This window comes from Excalfactoria chinensis, chromosome 2 (genome assembly GCF_039878825.1).
Source record: "Excalfactoria chinensis isolate bCotChi1 chromosome 2, bCotChi1.hap2, whole genome shotgun sequence".
NCBI classification, from domain to species: Eukaryota; Metazoa; Chordata; class Aves; order Galliformes; family Phasianidae; genus Excalfactoria; species Excalfactoria chinensis.
In genome coordinates this window covers 20,124,061-20,146,961 of record NC_092826.1, presented here as the reverse complement: position 1 = coordinate 20,146,961, position 22,901 = coordinate 20,124,061, and the positions used below count along the sequence as shown (strand labels likewise).

Sequence of the window (22,901 nt, the reverse complement as noted above, 5' to 3'; positions counted from 1 at the left end):
GAGTGTGCTGGCTGCTGCAGAATGCAACAGGGATGGGTTTTAGTGAGGGTAACGTAAGGTTGTGGGCAGTGGCAAGGTTCAGGGCACTTGGAAGAACATTGGACCGATTTAGACTGGATGAAATACTACACTGAAAGCTGATGTTTTATGAAAGCTCCGACTCAACTGCTATATTTCTGAAGGGAATACCCTCTCTGAAGTCAAATCATTTTTAAGAACCTTTTTATTTATCAGTACAAGGCTGGAAATTATATGTAATAAAATATAAATTAAAGTAGTGGCAGGTGTTCCTAATGGGCAGAACGCTAGAGAGCTGCAGCTCTAGGGACCCCGCGCTGACAGGAGCCCCTCAGCCCAGTGGCGGGAAGGGCCTGCTACTCGCTACGCGGCGCTCTTTCGCCATCGCTCCGCTGCGCATGCGCGCGTGAGGCGGGCGTCCCCGGCGGAGGCGAAGGCTGTTGGGAGCGCGGTAGGTGGGTGTCGAGGGCCGTCGTGCAGCGCCGTGGCCTCCACAGAGAGCCGGCGGGGCTCTGCGGGCTTCTCGCAAGGGGGTGGCTGTGTGGGCTCTCGCGGCTTCTCTGTCGGTCACCTCCCCACGGCGCCGCCGGCCGCCATGTTGTACATAGCAACGGTTGCTATGTTGCCTTTGCTGCTTCTCGGTGGACGTCCGTGAAGAACAAATTGTGGGATCAGGTCATCAGGCAATAGTTCTGCTGCAAATAGTACCTTGTGGCATTAAAACACGGCTATTCCTTAAAGTAGCGTTGCTTCTAAATACATCTGAGCGCCCAGAGATTTATTTTTCTTTTAATGTTTAGTGATGAGTCAATAATGTATTCGCTGGACCAAGGAACTACTAAAACATATCAAATACCTATTGGTCATCTCGACTACAAGTTCATTGAAAAATGTACGGACGTTCAACACCTGGAAAAGATTCTCAGGGTGCTAAGGTAAACGTTATCTTTAATGAACTAATATACTAATTGTATTCCCATTCTATTTCTCTTGAACCTCTTTGTGGTTTTCCTATTTAAAAACTTGAAATTAAAATGCACTGTGAAAGTAATTGTGTTAAAATTGTCCGGATGATTAAATGAAGAGTTAAAAATCCAAGTCCTCATTTAACCCGTCAAGGAGGTAAAGGATAAACCCATCAAGGATAAATCATGCCAGCTTGTTCTCAAATTCTGCTACTGCATTCTTAGAGAATCACAACTTTCCTATCTGAGGCAATACCAGATGCTATGGCTGTTCCACATTTGCTGAAAATTACAATGACATTTTCTATGAGTATGTGGATCTGTGGTTGTGTGTCTGCTCGAAAATGGTTAACTGAGATTTTCTGATCAAAATCAAGAGGTGATTGATTTCAGTTACAACAGGAAAATAGCTCTATAGTCGCTGTATACAGACAAGTATGGATGTTTGTGGGGAATGCAGCATAATTCAGTTCCCTTGTGTAACTTGCTTATGTGTTCATTTTAAAGGTCTGGTGAAGAGGGATGTTATCCTGACCTGACGCTGTTTTGTGAAAAGCGTATTGAGCATTTAGCTCCAGGGAGCAGAGTTCTCAGAAAAGATAAACCAGCAGCCACAGCAGCTGATTTTACAGCTGAAGAATGGGAAACAATTAATGGTGACCTGATGGTACTGTATGACTCTAATTTATTGTGGTCAGTAATGTAACCTCTTTGTTTGGTCAGTCTTGACTGATTGTTCAACCTCATTTTGTGCTGAAGTAGAGCGTGATTATTTGATTAAATGAGGAAATGATAGGAGGGTTCTGTTGTGGTTTTCTTTTTTAATATTTATTGAGATAATGCTAATGACTGTTTAATACCCATCATAACTTTACAGAACATATTTGTTTATTATTATTCATTTGAAAAAGCCCAAAACAATTGCAAACTGTGTATAGAGAATGCACTTTTCACAATCTTTTCATGAAAGAGCAGATCATTTTTTCATACTGTTCGGTATGGAACATACTGAAGATCTCTTTATGCAACTGAAAATATTGAATTAGTCAAAGTGGGCATAAGCATTTTAGATTATATTATTTTATCCAAAAAACCAGAATCTCTAGTAGTGTCATTCCTCAGTCGCGCCCCTTGGCTGTGATAAAAAATCCAGATGTGTATATCAGAGAAACACAGAATCACAGAACTGTAGGGCTGGAAGGGACCTTCAGAGATCATCAAGTCCAGCCCCCATGCCAAAGCAGGCTCCCTACAACAAGCTGCAAAGGTAGGTGTCCAGGCAAGACTTGTATATCTCCATAGGAGGAGAATCCACAACCTCCCTGGGCAGCCTGTTCCTCATCAGCCTCACAGTGAGGAAGTTTCTTTGCATATTGGTGCAGAACTTTCTATGCTTCAGTTTGTGGCTATCTGCCCTTGTCCTGTCCCCACAGACCACCAAAAGAGGTTGGCCATGTCCCTTTGACTCCCACACTTAAGATATTTATAAACATTAGTAAGATCACCTCTGAGTCTTCTTTTCTCAAGGCTGAACAGACCCAGGCTGCTCAGCCTTTCCTCATTGGGGAAATCCTCCAGGCCAATTATTATCTTTGTAGTCCTCTGCTGGACTCTCTCCAGGAGATCCCTGTCTTTTTTGTACTGGAGAGCCCAGACCTGGACAGAGTATTCCAGGTGAGGCATGACCAGGGCAGAATACAGGAGGAGATTCACCTCCCTTGACCTGCTGGCCATGCTCCTTAAGTAATGAAGTATTGCTTTTTATGGCCCAGAAATGAACATGCTATGAATTGAATTATGTAGGAGAAGGTGAAGCAGCAAAACTAATCTTATGAGAAATTAAGCATAACTATTTTTAATTAGAATCTATGAATAAACAGGTGAATGCTTTTTGTTGCTTTGTAAATCTAGAAGGTCAGTTGGAGGCAATTTTGTTCATAGCATGTTCTAATCAAATTATGCTCTTTCTTCTTGAGCGGTAGAATTCCCGTTTGCAACACCAGAGGGCCCGGGTTCGAATCCCCCCTGTGGCACAGGGGGTAGAAGTGCCGCTCTGTTACACAGAGGGCTCGAATCCCGGGAGTTGGACTCGATGATCTCTAAGGTCCCTTCCAACTCGCACAATACTATGATACTATGATATGATACTATTTGTTTCTGGTCTTTTAAGGGTGATTTTCCAAGTGCTCCTGAATGATTAAAAGCACTTCTACTTTTATTTTTGCATATTCCTCTTTATAATGGTTACCCTTTTGGGGCTCTAAATGATGATAAAGGAAGGTGCACTTGTGCTGTGTTCATCATTAGGTCTTCTTGAATTGGCAATGTTATGAATAGAAATAACCCTTTTAACTTAAGGAACTTACGCTTATGTTTAAGGTTTTTAAGCTTGATTTTGAGCTTTATTTTTAATCTTCATCTTAATTGCTTTTCCTCATGAAGAGCTTTGCATTGTAAGGATAGTTGCAGGGTCATTGTAGACTATGGCGCGTATCTGTTGTACAGCTTTAAGGTATGAATTCAAACTTATTTTCAGAGCTGGGTGGCAGAAATGAATGAAGATGATAATAAACCACAGTTTTTGGAAAGAGGCACACTGCATGAAGGACAAGATAACTTGCCTCCCATTCGTTGTTCCAGCAGCTGTCTTCCCGCTTTCCAGGTATCTCCAGTTTTCTAAAACATTATTTTTACAAAAGTATGTTAATTATGTCTTGCCAAAATCAGCAAATTCAGATTTTAAGAACTTCTATTCATTGAACCTCTCTCTTACTAGATTTATTTTGTTAACCAGAAAATAAAACTCTTTAAGACATCTCGTAAGAGACCAATGCTTAAACAAAACTGCCTCTTTCATACCAACATGCATCTTGTAATTATCTTCTAGTCTTGATCAAGTGTTAATTTCTGAAGCAAATCTTAAACACCGTTTTCTGTGCCTGTACATTTCACGGTAGTGTTAAAGGCTATATACTAGGTTTATGTGGGAGATTTTCTTTTTACTGGTGTGGAGTCATGGGATGTATTTTCCACAAATGAATGAAGAGTGAGCTTTATAACAGGATTTCCCTCTCTTACCTGATACAGAAGTTTCTGTATTCACAATCATGTTTCTGTTTCACACTGCGTTGGATTTTGAGGTTACATCTATACTGCGAAATAAAACGGGATTGGGAGCACAGCTTGATTATTTCTGTTTCTGATTGTCCACACTGCTTAAATACTAGATTTGCTCACTTTTTCCAGGACAGAACTAAACCATGTTCTAGAAGTATGGGCTTAGAAGTATTCACTTGCATAAAACAGTGGATTAGATTTCAGCAGATGTAGTTTCTTTGCCAAACACAGTACTACAGTGCAGGACATGCAATACACATTCCAAGTTTTGTTTTAGGAAACTCCTCTGTGATGTTATCTATATGGCCCTCATATTATTTTGGATATTCCAAATTGAAAAAGAATATTGGCTAGCTGGCTCAGAATAGTAACTTATATCACAAGGGACCCAGAAGGGATCCAAGGCCAAGTTTTTGCATCTGAACTAAGTCCAATCCATGCTTCATTTTTTGGTCCAGAAATTATTTACTGAGCCACAGACCCTGTGGGATCCGTGCATTGAGAGTTCTAGCAAGAAACATGACTGTGGAAGAGGAGTTTTTACAGTCTTCTGCCTATAATACCAAGTATCAGAGAAAAGTTGACAGAGCATTCAAACATAACCTTTTCATGAGAGGCTCTTAGATGAGAACAAAAGAGAAATTCCAGACTCTGCTGGAGCCATGGTTTGGTTACAATGACCTCAAGAGTGTGAAACCTAGAATTTAAGGATTTTTGAAATTTTGAGTCAACATTTCTGCTTTATTCCACTAAAGGACACACTAGTTCTCTTGCTGTATTAAAGTTGCATTTGTGTATAACATGTCATGGGTTTAACTATGTGCTCATTTAAGCTATGTACTCCTGGTTTGAAAAGGTATTTGAAAAATTCAAAGTTTGTGACACATCCCAGAATGCATACGTAATGATGGCGTTTTCCAGGAAGCCATATTTAGGGTTACCTTCTCCAAACATGTATTAATCAATCACTAAGTGTGTTTGTCATTTTGTCTAGCTTCTTGAACAACTGAGAACATTATGTGTAATTCTGAAGTCACATACTACAAAAGCTGATGTAAGCTTGTATTATAGAGAGCTGCACGTGTTTATAGGAAGGCACACATTTGTGTTATGTAAACTGAGTTGCTTATATTCAACTGCAGAAGTATTTCCTTGTAACAGTGTCACCACTGGTAAAGCTAGTTTTAGAGGTTGCTGCAGCTGGTTTCTTTGGTTCAGTTTATTGTGTGCTCACTTGCACCGGTACAGATGTTTAGGGGTTGCACTGTAGTCACTATCAGATTGTTTGAACTCACATAGTTGTAAATCTGTAATCCTACAAAAATTACACTGGTCTAACTTGATGAGAGATGGATTGCAAAGTAAGAGGAGGGTTGAACAAACAGCAGAGAGTACATGGGAATATTTTGAACTGGCTGTTCCACAATGGAAACCTGTTTGGAACCACACCTTGTTGAATGTTGGAGTCAACAAGCAGGGAGAGACGTATCAGAAACAGTCTGACAAAAGTGGAAGAGATGCCAAAGGTGACTGCTATGGAAATGTGTTCCATTGGGATAGGAGATTGTTTGCAGTACATGCCAGCTGAGTCAGTTATTGGGATGGATTGTTGAAGGATAAATTATCCTAAGAATAAATTCTAGGCGAGGCAAATACCTGTGGTGAACCTTGTCAAAAGGCAAGAATGAATGTAAATCATCTTGGAAATTAGCTCAGTTGGAATGTATCAAAGAAGTACAAAGATGCTATCTAGAAGTCCAAGCAAATGTTCATTTTATGCTTGTTTGGAAGCCTGCAGGGGCTGTGAGAAACTGTGTGTTGCATTCTCTTGGGAATGGCAAGCCTAAAATGAGGTTAGTGATTCAATCTCAGTGTTAAACATCTCATTACAAACCTGGGCTTTCCCAAGAGTAAATAAAGTTCCTTGCTGTGCTGAAAGTATGGTTTGGAAGCTGGCAATTCAGTATACTTTTTAGAAAGAGCAGTGTCCTGTAGGAAATTTTTTATCCAGTGCCTCTGTGATGTGTAACAGAGCAGTGCAGAGAAAGTCTGATTACAGTGATACGTCAAATGCATAAAGATGTTCTTCAAAGCTACACGAAATAAGTATTCACGACTGTGCCGACATTTGTCATGACAGTGTTAATTAGTAGGGATATGTATTACAGAAACTAAAAAAAAGGGGGAGTTTCATCTTTTGGAAATGATCTTATTGGCTGGCTGTTTCTTTTTCAGAACGAAAAGATCCAAAACAAGCAAAGAAATAAGAAAAACGTACCACGGGATTACAGTGAATGGGATAAGTTATGTCAACTCCTTTATATCTTAATCTTTAATAACTCTTGTTTATTCATTTTATAATGAAACACAGTGGTTTGTTTTATTTTTTAAAGTATTTTCCAGAAACACATTATTAAGGTTAGCTTTTTGGGGAGCTAAAATACATCAATGAAACTTAGGTTCTTCGTAACAGTGCTACCAACTGAAAGCAAGTTAGTCTGTATTGCTTCTATCCAAGCGGTGTGAAAAAACTATGAGTCAACAGAAAATACAAATAAAATGTGATTTTGTTTAATATTTCTTCTTTTCTTTTTCCAACATTCAAAATATAAAGCCTATGGAGGTACCATAAAGTGGGGAATTAAAGACAGCTTAATTTATCAAATTTTCAAAATAAAATAATGGTGATGCATCACCGATCGATGCCTCCAAATTGCTGAATGTGAAGGAAGTATACACTATAGCAGCTTCCCTGCAGCTCTTTAAATGGTGCTGCAGAATCACAGAATCATAGAATCAGACTGAAAATATGGGCATTTCCAGTGCTCTTGGTGGGGAGCTTAATCTGGAGCCAGTGAGGTGAGTGATGGAAGTTCTTAATATCTCACTCTGCTGACAAAAGCTCTACTGCTTAAGACCTGCATGTAGTTTGTTGCCATAGAATCATAGAATTGCTCAGGTTGGAAAAGACCTTAAAAATCATTGAGTCCAACCACAACCTAGCCATAGTACCCTAACTAACAACCCTCTGCTAAATCATGTCCCTGAGCACCACATCCAAACGGTTTTTAAACACATCCAGAGATGGTGACTCAACCACCACCCTGGGGAGCCTATTCCAGTGCTTAACAACACTTTCTGGAAAGAAGTGTTTCCTACCTATCCAACCTAAACTTACCCTGGCACAACTTGTACACAGTTTGTTGTTTATTGTTTATATGTGTGTATGTATATTTGTATATATGTATATACACATAAGTACAGGAGAAACAAACAATAGCAAAAGGAAAGGAGGTAAGACTAAATGTCTTTTACCTAACAAGTAATGAATAATTGATCATTGCCTTTATACCTGCTTAGCTTTGGTTTGTGATGGAAATATAGCATTCCATTCTAAAAATAGAAGGTTTCTGTTCGGCAACATTGTTGTATTTGTTATTTGTATTAACTGAAGGTTCGATGTGGAAAAGGAGTGCTCTAAAATCGATGAAAGCAGTGAAGAAAATAACTCAAAAGCAAGATTCTCTGTTAGACCAAGTCTACCTCTAATTGAAAAGAAAATCAACACAACTGGTAATGTCCTAGAAGAATATTTTTTCTATTTTCTTTGATTGTAGTACTCTGTTGTTGAATGTGAATACAAATCAATTTGTATTATAGAGATGCCTTTTTTTTCAGCTCCTAGAAATGCTAAAATTTCATACAAGTTCATGTTTCAAAATATATCTAAGTGTTAATAACTACATAAAAGATTTTACTGTGTTTAGGCTGGGAGAGCTAAGTAAAAATATAAAGCACACTTCTGCTACTATAATCCAGTGCTAGAGGTTACCCAATAACCTTCATCTTGTATTCAGAATTTTATGCATTATCAGAAGAATCTAGGTTGTTATTATAGAAATTATATGGCAATTTTGTCTTTTTATAATCCATGTTCTTTTAAAAATAATATAAGGAATATGACATCCAAAGTATTTTGGCTGACAGTATTTTGATTGCATCTATGCGATCTGGTGGTTGTAACAAGTATAAATATTTTCTTCTAGGCATGACAGAGAAAGAGAAGATCTTTTTTGCTACTCGGGAAAAAGAAAAGGGCAATGAAGCATTTGCCAGTGGAGATTATGTGGAAGCAGTGACATATTACACTCGGTGAGTAAAAAGTGTGTTCCTTTATTTTAATAACCTTTACCTGTGAGTATTATTTTGAAAGCCTTATTGACAATTAGATTATTTTCAACAGGGTGAAAGGATTTTACAGAAGAATTCTTATAGTGCTGTTGCATCCTGATACTAACTTTATTTTCAAGAAGGTAAATCAGAAAGGAGTTGGTGAATAGTGATGGGACACAAATTCGCAGGTGTCACAAAGTTGTTCAGACTTTTCAAAACAGTTGAGATTCAAGGGCAGATGGACGAAGATTATGAAAATATTAAAGAATGTCTTGAGAAAACAGACTATTTAGAAATTAATTGGAAGTAATTATAATGTATGATTATCACAGCTTTTTATTTTAAAAAACTGACTTAATAACCTGTGCCTAGAAGAAAGAAAAATAATTGTGTACAACATAATCATAACTGTAATTAGTAGCAGTCCACAAGAAAAGCCTGATTTTCTGCTGGAACAGAATTGTTTTCTCCAAAGTGTCTGGCAGGATGCTACGTTTTGGTTCTAGGAGAAGAACCATGCTGATAACACACCGATGTTTATAGCTGCTGCTAAGCAATGTTGTACAGAGCCAAGGCCATTCTCATCGAAGGGCCCACAGAGCTGGGAGGGAACGGAATGAGGACAGCTGGCTTTTAATTTGTTCTTTCTTTTACCAGAGGCACTACTGCTGCCACATTTCAGCAAGTGACTCAGCTCCCACTTCTCCTTGAGCAGGGCTGCAGAGTGTGCTGCACAGGACAGGTCTTCAGTAATATTGCCCAGGGAGGTGGTGGAGTCACCATCCCTGGCAGTGATCAAGAGGTGTCCAAATTAGGAGCTATGAGATATGGTTTAGTGGCTTGTGGTAGCAATGGTAATGGGAGGATGGTTGGACTAGATGATCTTGGTCCTTTCCAACCTTGTGATTTTATGATTCTATGATTCAAAACAGGCCAAAGGAATATTCCATGCCATATAACATCAAGCAGAAGGTGTTTTGAAGGGGATGGGAGCTCATCTCATTCTCTTCTACACATGGGCTGACTGGGCGTGGGTTGGGAGATGGTGAACAATTGCTAGTGCATCACTTATTATAAACATATATATAGAGAAACATATATATATATATGTCATAATTATTATCCTGTTCTCTGTTGTAGTAATTAGTTTTATATTAGTTTTTAAATTAGCTTTCAGCCCATGAGTTTTACTTTGTTTTTCTGGATTCTCCTCCCCATCCTGCTGGGAAGGGAGGAAGTGAGAGAACAGCTGTGTGGTGCACAGCCACCTGCTGGGTTAAACCACAACTCATGTAGGCACTGAATATTAAAAAAAAAAAAAAAAAAAAAAAAGTAGTATTTCAAGTCCAGGAGTTTGCATTTGCTGTTATATTGTTATTGTTGCTGTTTTTGTGCTCACCCTGAAGTCTGTCAGCTTCTTTCTCTGGCTTGTTAAAACCTTTCTTGACTGCAGTTCTGCCCTCCACTCCATTAGGGACTGTTCTCCCTGCAGCTGTGTATCAGCAAGGAACTTCCTGGGATTGCTTTCTGTTCCATATTAGAGACTGCTGGCATTAAATTGTATTGGTCCTGGAGGGAGGCCTCTAGTAACTGATTGCTAGTTGGACTTTATACATCTTGACGTAGTTCTTCGAGCTCTACAGACCAGTTAGTTTTCTTTCTACCTTATTGCCCACTTAGGTAGTCCACATTTTACCTATTTGGCCACGACAATATGTTGCTGACTTCTAGAATCTTAAAATCTACTATGTCAAAGCTGCTGCAGCCAAGGTGCCCAGGTAACCAAAAAGGCCAATAACATCTTGGACTGTAACAGAAACAGTGTGTCTAGAAGGAGTAGTATGATTGTCCATTTGTATAAAGCACAAGTGAGACTGCATTTTGAATACTGTGTTCAGTTTTGGGCCCATCATTAAAAGAAGGGCACAGTGTTGCTTGAGCATGTGCAGCGAACAGCAGTGAAGCTTGTAAAGGGACTGGAAAACAGGACTTGCACTCTCTTATGACTGAGGAAATGGGATTATTTCATCTGGAGAAAAGGAGGGTGAGGGGAGACTTCATCACTCTCTACAACTACCTGAAAGGGAGGTTGCAGTGAAGTGGGTGTTGATCTTTTTTCTCAGATGACACGTGATAGGGCAAGAGGAAATGATCTCAAGTTGCAGAGAAGGTTAAGATTGGATGCTTGGAATAATTTATTCACGGAGAGGATGAGCAAGCATTAGAACAGGCTGCCCCACTGGTTTAATGATGAGACTAGTTAGGTAGGTCAGGTTGATAGTTAGATTTGGTGACCTTGACGGTCTTTTCCAACCTAATTGATTCTATGATTTTTGATACTCTAAAGATATCATTTGACAGTATGGTTTGAATCTAGATGGATGAGCAGTGGGAGCATAGTTGATGGATAATGGCCTCTGTTCTTACAAGAACAAGTCCCTAACCACTTTGATGAAATTAGTATCAGCTTTAATGTTGTAATTGTAATGTTGTTCACGGATTCCAAAAGTACATTGTTTCTATATTCAGACTTCCTAATGATGAGCCCAGCATGATCAATACTCTTTTGCAGGAGTATATCTGTACTACCCACTGCAGCTGCATATAATAACAAAGCTCAAGCAGAAATCAAACTTCAGGACTGGGACGGTGCTATGCAGGATTGTGAGAAGGTGCTAGACATGGAACCTGGCAATGTAAAAGGTAGAGTTAAATATGTGTCTATGTATTATTTTATTTCTAGCAAATAAAATTGTTTGTATGTGTTGCTTTCACTGAGTTGAGTTCCAAGTATGAGGAAGAAAGAAATTAGCTTCACAAACTAATTTTAACAGTATTTTGGGAGTCATGGAAGTTTTAAGCCGTCTATTCTATTGCTCTGTGATGGCCATTCCTGTGCAACAGTGTGGAGCTAACTTCTGTTTTTATATAAGTACAAATCTCTTGTACTTGTGCAGCACATTGTTTACATAGTACCCATACTGAAGCATTAATTACCTTAAAAGCAATGTGAAAACAATGGAAGTTGCTGGTTTAATTCTTTCTTAAGGTAAAGGCCTGAGTGAAGCTAACTGTATTTGCATGTGAGGAGTGGAGAAATTGAAAAAACATGAGATGCTTCACAGTGAAGCTGGTGAAGGGTCTGGAACACAAGTCCTGTGAGGAGCAGTTGAGGGATCTTGGATTGTTCTGTCTGGATAAGAGGAGGCTCAGAGGAGACCTTAATGCTCTCTACAACTGCCTGAAAGGAGGCTGTGGTGAGGCTCCTGTGTAACTAGTGATAGGACAAGATGCAACAGCCTCAGGTTCTTCCGGGGAAGGTTCAGGTTGCGTATTAGGAAAAATTTCTTCTCCAAAAAAGCAGTCAGGCACTGGATTAAGCTGCCTGAGGAGATGATGGAGTCACTGTCTCTGTAGGTGTTCAGGAAACATTTAGATGTTGTGCTGAGGGGCATGGCTTAGTTGGGAATATTGGTGTTAGGTGGACAGTTGGACTGGATCATCTTGGAGGTCTTTTCCAACCTTCACGATTCTATGATTCACAAGTCATGATTCCTATCTCAAAAGATGTCATGAAATTAGATTGCTAAAAACTGTGAAGAGAATCAGTAACACACTCATTATGAAGTAAACGCAGTAAACTTTACAAATTGTTCTACACTCACATTTCATATTTATAGAAAGATAGTGAATTGTTATTCACTTTATGCCTTAAAATTGTATATAATACTCTCTGTTCCTTCATAGCTCTGTTGCGCCGTGCCACTGTTTACAATCAGCTGAAGAATTACCAGGCAGCTATGAAGGATCTGAACACAGTATTATGCATTGAACCAGAAAATGCTGTAGCTAAGGTAAAGATAATTGACTTGCATATGACTCAAAAAAGGTTGCAGGCAGTTGTAGAATAGTGCTTATCATTTATATTACTTGATTTGGATCTTAATTCTGAGGACACAATTATCTGCTGTGCCAATGATCAGTTTCCCGAGACCACTTAGCTGCCTGTGGTAGAAAGTAGGTACCTGAATGTGACCAAAACTTCTCTTGTACTTAGTTGTGAGAACCTGTAAGTGCTGAAGTCTTCTGTATTAGGTGCCTCACCTAGAGACCAAAAAGAGATGCCAAACTTTTATTGTTGTGGTAGTAAAGCTAACCTGAAAGGAGAAGCCCTAAGTTCTGTCTTTACTTCAGTGTGTTCAATGTTATGAATCTCATTTCTCATTTCCAAGCTAGGAAAAAAAGAAATTACCCCCCCAAAAACAAACAAACAAAACCCTTGCATATTTTATGAATACAGACCTAGGAAAGCAAGATGCTTTATTTGAAAGCTCAGTGTCAGGATGTGGTCCTTGCAAACTGTTGAAGAAGAGATTGGTTCTTGTCATTTCAGTGGTCTTTTCTTATGGGTGATTTACAGCTTTGAACCTAGTCCTAGAGTATGGATACCACCTGCCCTGAGAATTTTCAGTACTAGACGGTTTTGATACTATGCTGCTCTTTGCTTGTCCATCATGCTGCTAACCCTCAATTTTGGGGATTTTTCTCATCATATGAATTCTATTTAGTTCTTACTGTTGGCACAGTTTAAAATACTAGCAGCTGCTGATTGCTTCTTTTTTCTTTGGAGCCACTGTTATTGCTTGCTCCAGAAACGTCAGAGAGCTCTAAGCCTGTATGTCAAATTAACAACCTATTGCATTCATGCCTGTTCTTGCAGATAACTTCCTAGCAAGAACAGTTCACGTTAGTAGTGTGACTAGTTCCTGTCTGCATCAACCAAGGAATCTACTTTCCTGCTTCTTTATCTTTTCAAACATGTCTGCTTTGATTTGACTAAAAGAGCTCTTTTGCTTTTTGTTTTCCCCTTTATAACACTGAACTTCTGAGTCTATGCTGACAAACTCCCCAAAACTCTTTGTGCGAAGGCTGTGCTGAGACTTCTTATAATGGTATTCATTGTGAGTACGCTCTTCAGAGTGTAGTAGCTCTGCTAAGTAATGCTTCTCATTGCTGAAACAGATGTTGGTCCTTTGTCCTTATCTATCTGTGCCAGCTCTTATGTCGTGGCTGAGACACCTAGAGGTGATACAGTGCTTGGCAGGACGAGTTTTTGAGTTGCTTTTTGCTAGAAGAATCCTCAAAACCCTGTTGAGCTAAATAGGAGTATGTAGAACCCAAGCAAAATGAATGTTTGTATGCAGAGTCACTGAAAGAAAGATAAATAGCTGCAACTTTTCAATGAATCTTGGCTTTTTCTCATCCTTGTTTATCTTTTTCATGTTGAAGTGACTAATGAAATGGTACTTCTTTGTACAGCATTGAATACAGAACAAAAGGGTGCTTACTATTAGGTGTATTTACTCTGTTCTGAAAATGGAAAGAAGTTGTTATCTCTTCTGGTTTTATTTCTGTCAGTTACATAGTCCATCAAATGTCCATCAGACACTGAGTTCTCCATGGTGTAAGTGTTGATAAGCTGGTTTTAGGCTTTTTCAGAGACTCTACAAAGTCTGTTTTCAATGTGGCTTTTCTGTGTAGACCATGCCAGAAATCATCATAGTGTGATATGTTTATTCAGCTATTTATTTATGCTTAAGCAAAGAAAGATATATATTTACTTAACTGCTTTATTCTGAGTTTCTAAGAGACAGAAATTCAGTGTTAATCGTGATTTTGTTACTGACTGAAAAGTCACGTTTATTTTCTCTGGTTTTATATTGATAACATTTATCTGGATAATTCTTCAGGATCTTTGTTATGTTACTTAACAGAATGTATTTTCTAGATATAAAGGCTCCTGCTGTTACTATTTTTCTATTACAGAAAAATCTTCTAGAGATTGAAAAGAAAGTGAAAGAATTAAAGCCTGGACATAACACTGAAGGCAGAGGGAAAAGAATACTTATTCAAGATATTGAGGATTCAGAAGGTGATGAAGAAAGAGGGGAAAATGCAGAAGAATCTGGAAGAAGCAGCAGAGATAAAAGTAATGTCATATCATTTCCTATTAATTTCAATCTGAGGAAAAAGACTAAAATTACATTCACTACTTGAAATAGACCTGAATGTATTGGGGTATGATTAACTGCAACACAGCTGAGATGAGGCTGCTGGCATAGTCAGAGCTGTTGGCTTAAGGAGAGAGACATCAACAGCCATTGAGGACTGTGCTGTTGTAGTGGAATTCCAAGGTCACAGTCTGAACCAATGCATGAACATCTGATGGCCTAGAGTTGGTGGGGGCGGCTGGAAGCGCGTATGCAATCTGAGCCTGCGCAGGTCCCCCTTCCCCCCACCCTTTCTCTCCTGCGGCGGGAGTACGAATAGGAGAAGGCTGCATTCCTCAGCTCACCCCTTTCTCCAAACTGTTACTGGGAGGGGTGAGTTTATTTCTCTTTGATATCTTTTCCTATAGCGTCTATTTCTCATCTGGGGGCTCTGTCATTGCCTTTGTTTGCTCCACAACTGTCAAGTTGCTTTGGGGTTTGGATGCATGTCTGGGCTCCAGCATGCCGCAGAAAAACATCTTAGGATTGATCTGCACCCTTTTTATTGGTTCCTTAAGGTAATTTGGCAAGACAGCTGTGGCTTTTCCGTTTTCCACGGCCTGTATAATTCTTTAGCTTGAAATTAATTCAGTCTGTTGTTTCTTCAGTTACCAAAATGTTCTGCTTACATATGAATTACAGACTGTAAAAGGCTGATTTAATAACGCACTATTTGCACGAGAGTTTAGGGAAAATATATCCTCAAAATCAGTTGTTATCCACTAAGTCTTATCAGCAAACACCTTGAAAGTAAGTCTAGGTCCTGTCCCTGGTCCCTCTGTAGAAGTTAATTGGGGATTGCTTTTCATTCACGGTATTCAGATGACTAAGTGCCTCTTAGGTCCACAGGAAGACTCCCATTCATCTGATGAAAGGTTAGGCTTTTAAACATAGGGAAGTCTGTCAACTGACATCAGTGTCACATGTGTTCATATTTAAGTTTTTCTGAGATTTAGATGGCAGGCACCTTCATAGATTTCTGTGTATTTTCACACAGAAACCCAGAATCACACAGAATTGTAGGGGCTAGATGGGACCTCTGGACATCATCCAGTCCAGTCCCCTGCTACAGCAGGATGCTTATGGTAGATCCCATTGGAATGCATTCAAATGTGTTTTGAATACCTCCAGAGAAGGAGACTGCGCTGCCTCTATGGGGAGCCTGTTCCAGTGCTCTGTCACCCTCACAGTAACAAAGTTCTTCCTCATGTTTGTATTGAACTTCCCATGCTCCTGTTTGTTTCCATTGCCCCTTGTCCTGTTGCTGGGCACCACTTAAAAGAGTTTGGCCCTGTCCACTTCACTCCTGTGCTTTAGATGTTTGTAAACAGTGGTGAGATCACTTCTCAGTCTCCCCTTCTCCAGGCTGAACAGCCCTAGATCTCTCAGCCTTCTTTGTGCAGGAGATGCTCCAGGCCCCTAAACATCTTTGTAACCCTAGTTTTAAAGTTTTTACATTTGTTTTAAATTACATCTGGAAACAAATATGAAGACAATTCAGTTATTGAATAAATTTGATAGGTTCAGTCAACAGCAATAAGTAACCTAAGCATCTTAGTCTTCAAGATTTACTTCCTATATGGTATTAAATTTCCTTGCTAGTACCAACTTAAGGTCCTTGTCATTATTACAGTGCCAATCAGGTGTCTCTTTAACATGATTCAGTACCATTCTGAGACTGAAGAACATCTTCATATATCAGTCTTCTATCTTGCGTCCTTGTTTTCTTTTACTAAATTGTTCTTTATGGGGGGATGTAGTTTAGGTTTTGATCAGGAAAACAGTGTCTCTGCAGATGAATTATGTAGTGTAGATGAATTACTCACTGTGTTCTGTGCTGGTCTTGAGCATGTAGAGTTGTTTTGCTTCTCTGAAGTAATGCTTCATGCCCTTAAGTAAAAAGAGATATGCTCACAGTGACTGGCTGACAACTTTCCAAAACCAATAGTGGTTGATAACACTCTCTGAGTTTCTCTTGTTGATTTTCTAAACAAATTTTATTAAATGTGACCGCATCCATTCTCCTTATGGCTTGAAGCATTGATGAACTCTTCTATGAGGATGTTTGTGCACCTTGTTAATCATTATAATTACTATTCTGCATTCCCTGATCCTCTCTTCAGTGTGCTTTATATTTTATTTTATTTTTAATTATTTTTAGGATTGTAAACTCTGTGAAGAACAAACTCTCATTTAGCAGTGGTTTGTGTAATGTCTAGTATGGTGGGGCCCAATCCATTGTAGCTCTCAGACTATTCAAAACTTGCAGTGCGAGAAATTAGGTCATGTTAAAATACACAGTATTGAAAAATAGCACTAGAATTGAATATGTAATGAACTTCCTGAAGTCAACCCTCAATTACAGCGTCAGTGTAAATGTTGACCAGTAGGTTGTTTTCCATTCTTTATGACTACTTCTAAGCAGTCAGAGACTGGAATTATTTAAGAAGTCTGTTCATTACGTGTTCTGGTTTAGAACAACCCAAGTGTCATTTCAGTCAGCTAACCCAAGAACATGTAATACAGAATAGTTTCACTGACACAGTGTTGTACAAAAGCAAAATATATATGTATATATAAGAAATTATTAAACATTTCTCTGTCAAGATTAGAGCGATTCCAGTTGCCTCCTTACATACACCCAGAATGGATAAAAAAAACTGAAACTATTACTTGGCTTCATATGAGGTGAATTCATTGTGAAGTGTACTTAGATATTTTGCTGTTCATTCTGCATTTTTGTGCCATGCTTCTGAAGGAGATAATACCTTGTGTAGCTGAAAATTCATTTTAAGTGAAACATGATGTAATCCATTTCATAAACACGTAGGATATTCCTTTAAGAGTATTCGATAACTTTTGGCTTTGGACAGCCTTTCCATTTTAAGTTGATTCTTTTAGTGTTAACAGGGATTAAAGTTCTTTTTTGGCATATTTAGCATTGCAACAGTTTTGCTGAACAGAAGTCTCAAAATAATGAAGCCTCTTAAAAATGGAGGAAGGGGAAGTAGAACAGATTTTTCTTATCATCGTTCCCATTGCAGAGTATCAGCTTACCAAAACAATAAAGGTATTTCAAATAGGAGAGGCTGAGATGGATTCAGAGCTTTTGTCTACTAGACACTAGAGAATCTAAACACTCCTGTATGTATCTGTAGGAAACAAGGCTCTAGTAGTTCTACTGCATATGGCATGAATCATTTTCAAAGTTCTTATGCTTCCCATCCTGTTTGGATTAATTTTGGTTACATTTTGTGCATCAAGAAATGTACTTTCATATTCTATCAACTTCAGAAGTTTAGTTCAAATCATTTGAAAGTATCATTCTAATATGACGTGAAAAACTGCGTGGCAGATGTGCACATCAAGTTAGAGAAAGATGAAAACACAGCATTTTAGTTAAATGTGCCAAGTGGTAATTAAAAGAAAATGTTTGTTTGCAGAGGTCAGGCTTACTACTGAAATATGTATTTGAATACTGGAATGGTAATCTGCTAATAATTCAGGTGAATAAGAGATTTGTGTATGTTAATATCCAATACTGTTACTCTGATTTTTTCTAATTAATGGTAATGGTGAAAGTTGACTGATCTGAACTGTCTACAAAAGGCTTGTGGAACTTAGTTTAAATGAAGCCTTTTTGAGAATGTTTTATGAAATTTTATTCCTCCTACAGGAAGGAGAGAAGAATCCTAAAATGTGTAACATCACTGCTTGATTGGTTGTGTGTTCTGATTTTAACTTGCAAACGTTTTGATTTGGTCGTGGGAAATCAGTGTTGCTATTTTAATATCCGGTAATTAAAGAGTTAATTCCAAGGTGAGCTCTGTTCCATTCTGATACTGCAGAACAGGGGCGTTCCCTTGTGCTCAGCAGGGAGAAATGAGATTTCACAGGAATACATTCTCAGTAATCATTACAGATCACTTCTAAGTAGGAACTTTCCTGTGTTTTCTGAGGCAGATCAATCGTGAAATGCAGCTCTATGAAGAATGTTGTGCAGTATTCTCTGCACCCCCCGTTTTGCATGGCAGTGGTTTCTTCTGATGATGCAAGCTCTAACTCAGCTGATTAACTTCCTTGCAGAAATTGTCCTGCCAGTAAGAGGCGAGGCGGCTTTGGGGAAGGCTGACATGGGGAACATACTGAGAAAGTTTCACAGCAAAGGAGGTGGCTCCAAGTTGGAAGACAGAGGGGCCCAGAAGCAGAAGGAATCAACTGAGAGTGGACTTAAAAAAGGCACAGAAGAGAAAAAATCACAGAAAACAGACCATGATGGTGAAGCCAATGGTTATTTAAACAGCAGCCAAACAAGTGAAAGCCCTGAAACTGGCCAGTCTACCAGATTGCACGGAGGAGGGTCCCTGTCAGCGGGTGCTGCCCATTCGACTTCACTTCCTCCAGCTGCCGCAAAACTGAAAAGTGAAGGAAATGAGTTATTTAAGAGCGGGCAGTTTGGAGAAGCTGTGCCCAAATACTCGGAAGCAATTGAGTATGTCATCAGTGTCGGTGAGTGTGATACCTTATACTTAAATGTAGAATTGTTGTTTATGTGATTTAAAGGAACTGCAGATGAACTAACCTAGCCTATCCCTGGATTTTTGGCATGAGTTACTGTGCAGTGAATACTTAGTCATTGCCAGTAGAGGATAATTCATGTAATACAAAATGAGGAAGATGAGCAAAATATTCTTTTAACTTTCTTGGGACAGAGATGTTTGCATTTCTTTGTGTGTGAGTAACTAAGTATTCTAGGTGACATAATAAAGGAGAGTTCCTTCCAGCTTTGAATCAAGAGCAGACTGCATCACTGCAGTACAACTTACTGTATACAATTGCTTTAATTCTTGAGTGTCGTTTTAGTAATGGTCTTTGTAATTGTAACTTCTTTTAGGGGAACAAAGTCCAGATGATTTAAGTATCTTGTACTCAAACAGAGCAGCATGTTACCTCAAAGAAGGCAACTGCAGTGACTGCATTCAAGATTGTAACAGGTAAATTGCAACCTTCGATGTAGAGCAACAACATTCCTGATGATGATTAAACATTTTATGTGATATCTTATTATTGTACTTTGAATCCCTGTATAATCTCACAGATGCCTTTATTTGTCAGTTACATAAACAATCACATGAAACTCAGGGAAGGAACAACATTTAACTGACTTAGATGGCTTCTTGCATACACAAGTATGTGTAGATTTATGGTTTTTATTGTAACAGCAGGCTTACTTCAGTAATACTCATTAGTAACCCGAATGTGCAATCTTTATTAATAGTATAGTGTAGGAAATTACTTTCAAGCACTTGTGAGGTTCACGTCTGCTCTGTTTTTGTGGTGTTTTTATTTTTAAAATGTATATTCAGCTTAGCTACAGACAACGATTACAGTTAAGAAACCGAGCTAAAATCCTTCCTGCTTATTATGGCTTTTAAGGATACGGGAGTGAGAGAAGATCAGATGCCTTCAGTAACTTGCAAACACTGCCTTCAACTAAATTATTAGTATTTCCAGATGTCTTTTGTTATATTTTCTTAAAAGGGTTAGTAAGACTGAGGCCTAAATGGCCAAGAGTATCTCAGGGTGATTGAGATACTTTAGATTTTTATTTGTTTGGTTGGTTTTTTGCTACTAGAACCCATCTATTAAAAAAGCCACTCTAAAATTTGTATGTAACTTAATTAACTGAATTTTTGACATACTGTATAAATTCTGCCAGACAAAAATGTTGTGGAAATTTCATCTGAAAAAACTGATTTGTTAACCATATTCTCTAAAGGAGATGTAGATTCATACACAGTTGTCCGATAAAACCCAGATGGCATACTTAGCAGCCAACAGATAATTCAGGAGTTTTCTATTATAGAAGAGTTCAGTCAAAGTCAGTAATGCAATGATTTTGGTTTTTATATTCTTACTGACTGAAAGTTTATTTTTTCATTATTTTATCACAGTGTTCTTAATCTTGTGTGTTTTCAAGACCCAGTGATGCTTACTAAGCGTAACAGAGGTGGAAGTAATGTAGAATCTGGGTGGCAGAACAGCCAAACTGCAGAAAGTAGGCAGCGTCAGTTACATTTACTCCAGGCAACACAATATAAGGGATGATTCCCAAATAAGTTACTTGATTTAATCAAGTAAAAATTGATGTAGTGCTTATGTTTGTGACATTAAAAGTATACAAATGTATTGAATGTCTACTAAGTTTTAGCTGCATAAGCCTTAAAGATTTATGAAAAGCCATCTGTTGGATCACTCTTTATCACAAGTTTCTGTTTAGGGTGTTTCTTGTTATTGTGAGTGAAACAGGGCTCCTACACTAACTTCATTTTTCCCTTATTTAATATGGTGGTGTGGCTTGTTTCATGGATGTATTATCTTCACATTCTGCCCCGGGAAGAGAGTTTTTGATTCCCATTAAAGCTATTTTTCAAGCAGTGTCTCCTACTCCAAATAATAATTGTGATTTTTATGTCATTCTGAATACCAGAAGCCTGAATATTGTGTTAGTTTTTGTCTAAGTTACAGAATGTGGAGCGTTTTTGCAGAGTTTTTTAAGAGCTGTAACATCATATTATTCTGTATTTTTCAGATGCATTCATTAAGAGTTGGAATGTTGGTATGCTTATGAAATAGAAATTGGGAATCTTTGTTCCAGAGGTTGTTTCTCTAGTTTTATGGAGGAGTGATGGTGAAAAGCTAACTTAACAGCCAGGAAGGCCAATAACATCCTGGGCCATGCAGAGAGCAGCATAGCCAGTGGAAGCAATTATCCCCCTGTACTCAGCACTTGTTTGACAGCAACTATGCTATGCTATTATGTTGGATTTTGGTTTCCCTAGTACACGAAAGGTATTGATCAACTAGAATGAGTTCAGTGTGGTGTTGCTGAGGGGTCTGTGGGCTTTGGAATGCTTGCCTGGAGAAGCGGAGGGTGCCAGGTTTGTTAAGCTTGAAAAATGGCTCTGAGGACTCCTAGCAGCAGGCAGCCAGGACGTATGAGGTGATCACCCAGAAGATGGAACCTGATTCTGGCAGTGTATTGTGGGAGGATAAGTGACAGCAGGTAAAAACAAACTGAAGAGGTTCTGAGGAAAAAAATAATAATAAAGAGAAGAAAAAAACCATTTCCTGATGGGGGACAATAGGATACAGTGACAGGGAACCCAGGGTGGTTGTGCAGAAATTTCCCAGGTTTTCAAAGCTTGACTGGATAAAGCTGTGAGCAACCTTTGTCTAATCTCAGAGCTGACTCCACATTTAGCAGAAGGTCAGACTAGAGACCTGTGAGTCTGAATTAGCTCAGGATTGCATGCCATCAAATTGCCTAGACTCACATTAATTTAAGTATTTCAGTGTTTATCTTTCTGTCTTATTAGCAAGAATCAGTGATTAGTTAGAGGTAATATTTAATAAAGCTTTTGTGGCTTCATCAAGTTACTGGCAAAGCACTTGATGTTCAGAAGTTGTGATTGCACAGTATCAGGGATTGAGGCAGAAACAGACAAAAGACATGTAAAAACCTAAAAGGCAAAAGTAGACAGGGATGTATTCATGTTTCATTGATTGTATTTTTACATGAATATTTTCAAATAAGGAAGAAGAATTAAAAGTTGTGTAGGCAAAAGCACAATACACTTGAAATTCTAGTAGGTCTAGGCATGACTTCAGAAAAATAACTTTTAACAACTGTCATTTTGTTACTTTCATCACCAGGAAAGGATTAGCTCTGTGGTTGGAAGGTGTGGATTTGAGTTGAGTAAGCTGTGGTAAAAGCACTGACCATTTCTTAACTGCATTTCATTTAGGGCATTAATAATAAACCACTCAACAGTGTCTTCCTGGGTTATGGTACTGTAAGACAAATCTGAAATCACACAGTTGTTCCATATAGTTGTGTGTATAATAAGATAGTTATACTACTGTTATTTACTTTTCCTACTTTAACGTCATATACCTCTTTTGTTTTTTTCCAGAGCTCTGGAGCTTCAGCCATTTTCCCTTAAGCCTCTTCTACGACGAGCAATGGCATACGAGTCTATGGAGCGGTATCGACAGGCATATGTTGATTACAAAACAGTCCTACAAATAGACAGCAGCATACAAGCAGCAAATGACAGTGTTAATAGGTAAATACACCTTGTACATATTCTACACATCAGTCCAAATAGAGGAATATAGTTCAGTTTTGCCTGGGAGTACATCCTTTCTGTATTTGTCCCACAGCAAGGTCATCACAATTTGTGTTAGAACTAGAGGACTGGCTGGTTACTCTTGTTTTCTCACAGCTGAACAGCTGCCTTTTGCAGCAGTAGCCACATTTTCATTTAAAATTATAATATTAAGAGGCTTTTTTTTTTTTTTTTTTTTTTTTTTTAATTTATTTTTATTATTATTTATTTATTTTTGGACTGGGCAACTTCTTTCCTAACTTGTGGTTTAAGTTCATACCTTTTCTCTCACATTTCTGTTTCCTTAATTTACTAGCACTCTACATGTGCCTACTCAGGTTTATGTTAGGTGTGAATTCTTCAGTATGCTACGGTTGTGCCTACACTGGAGCAGCTTGTTGAGGTGA

At 38.5% G+C, this 22,901-nt stretch overlaps 1 protein-coding gene across 3 annotated transcripts in view; it reads left to right on the top strand.

Moving 5' to 3' along the window:
- The first annotated feature begins 406 nt into the window (after positions 1 to 406).
- The window catches only part of SPAG1 (sperm associated antigen 1), a 36,483-nt gene continuing 13,988 nt past the window's right edge, over positions 407 to 22,901 (top strand). The window contains exons 1-13 of one of the 3 annotated variants that reach the window (XM_072329902.1): positions 407 to 473; positions 819 to 953; positions 1,491 to 1,650; positions 3,520 to 3,645; positions 6,336 to 6,403; positions 7,555 to 7,673; positions 8,147 to 8,252; positions 10,846 to 10,976; positions 12,021 to 12,127; positions 14,100 to 14,262; positions 18,410 to 18,832; positions 19,218 to 19,317; positions 22,300 to 22,452. In XM_072329902.1, the coding sequence (XP_072186003.1) occupies positions 832 to 953; positions 1,491 to 1,650; positions 3,520 to 3,645; positions 6,336 to 6,403; positions 7,555 to 7,673; positions 8,147 to 8,252; positions 10,846 to 10,976; positions 12,021 to 12,127; positions 14,100 to 14,262; positions 18,410 to 18,832; positions 19,218 to 19,317; positions 22,300 to 22,452 (1,778 nt within the window). In that variant the 5' untranslated portion in view covers positions 407 to 473; positions 819 to 831. Of the gene's footprint in view, positions 474 to 818; positions 954 to 1,490; positions 1,651 to 3,519; positions 3,646 to 6,335; positions 6,404 to 6,950; positions 6,960 to 7,554; positions 7,674 to 8,146; positions 8,253 to 10,845; positions 10,977 to 12,020; positions 12,128 to 14,099; positions 14,263 to 18,409; positions 18,833 to 19,217; positions 19,318 to 22,299; positions 22,453 to 22,901 lie in introns of those variants that run through there. The other 2 variants (XM_072329903.1, XM_072329905.1) reach the window with 2 other exon arrangements.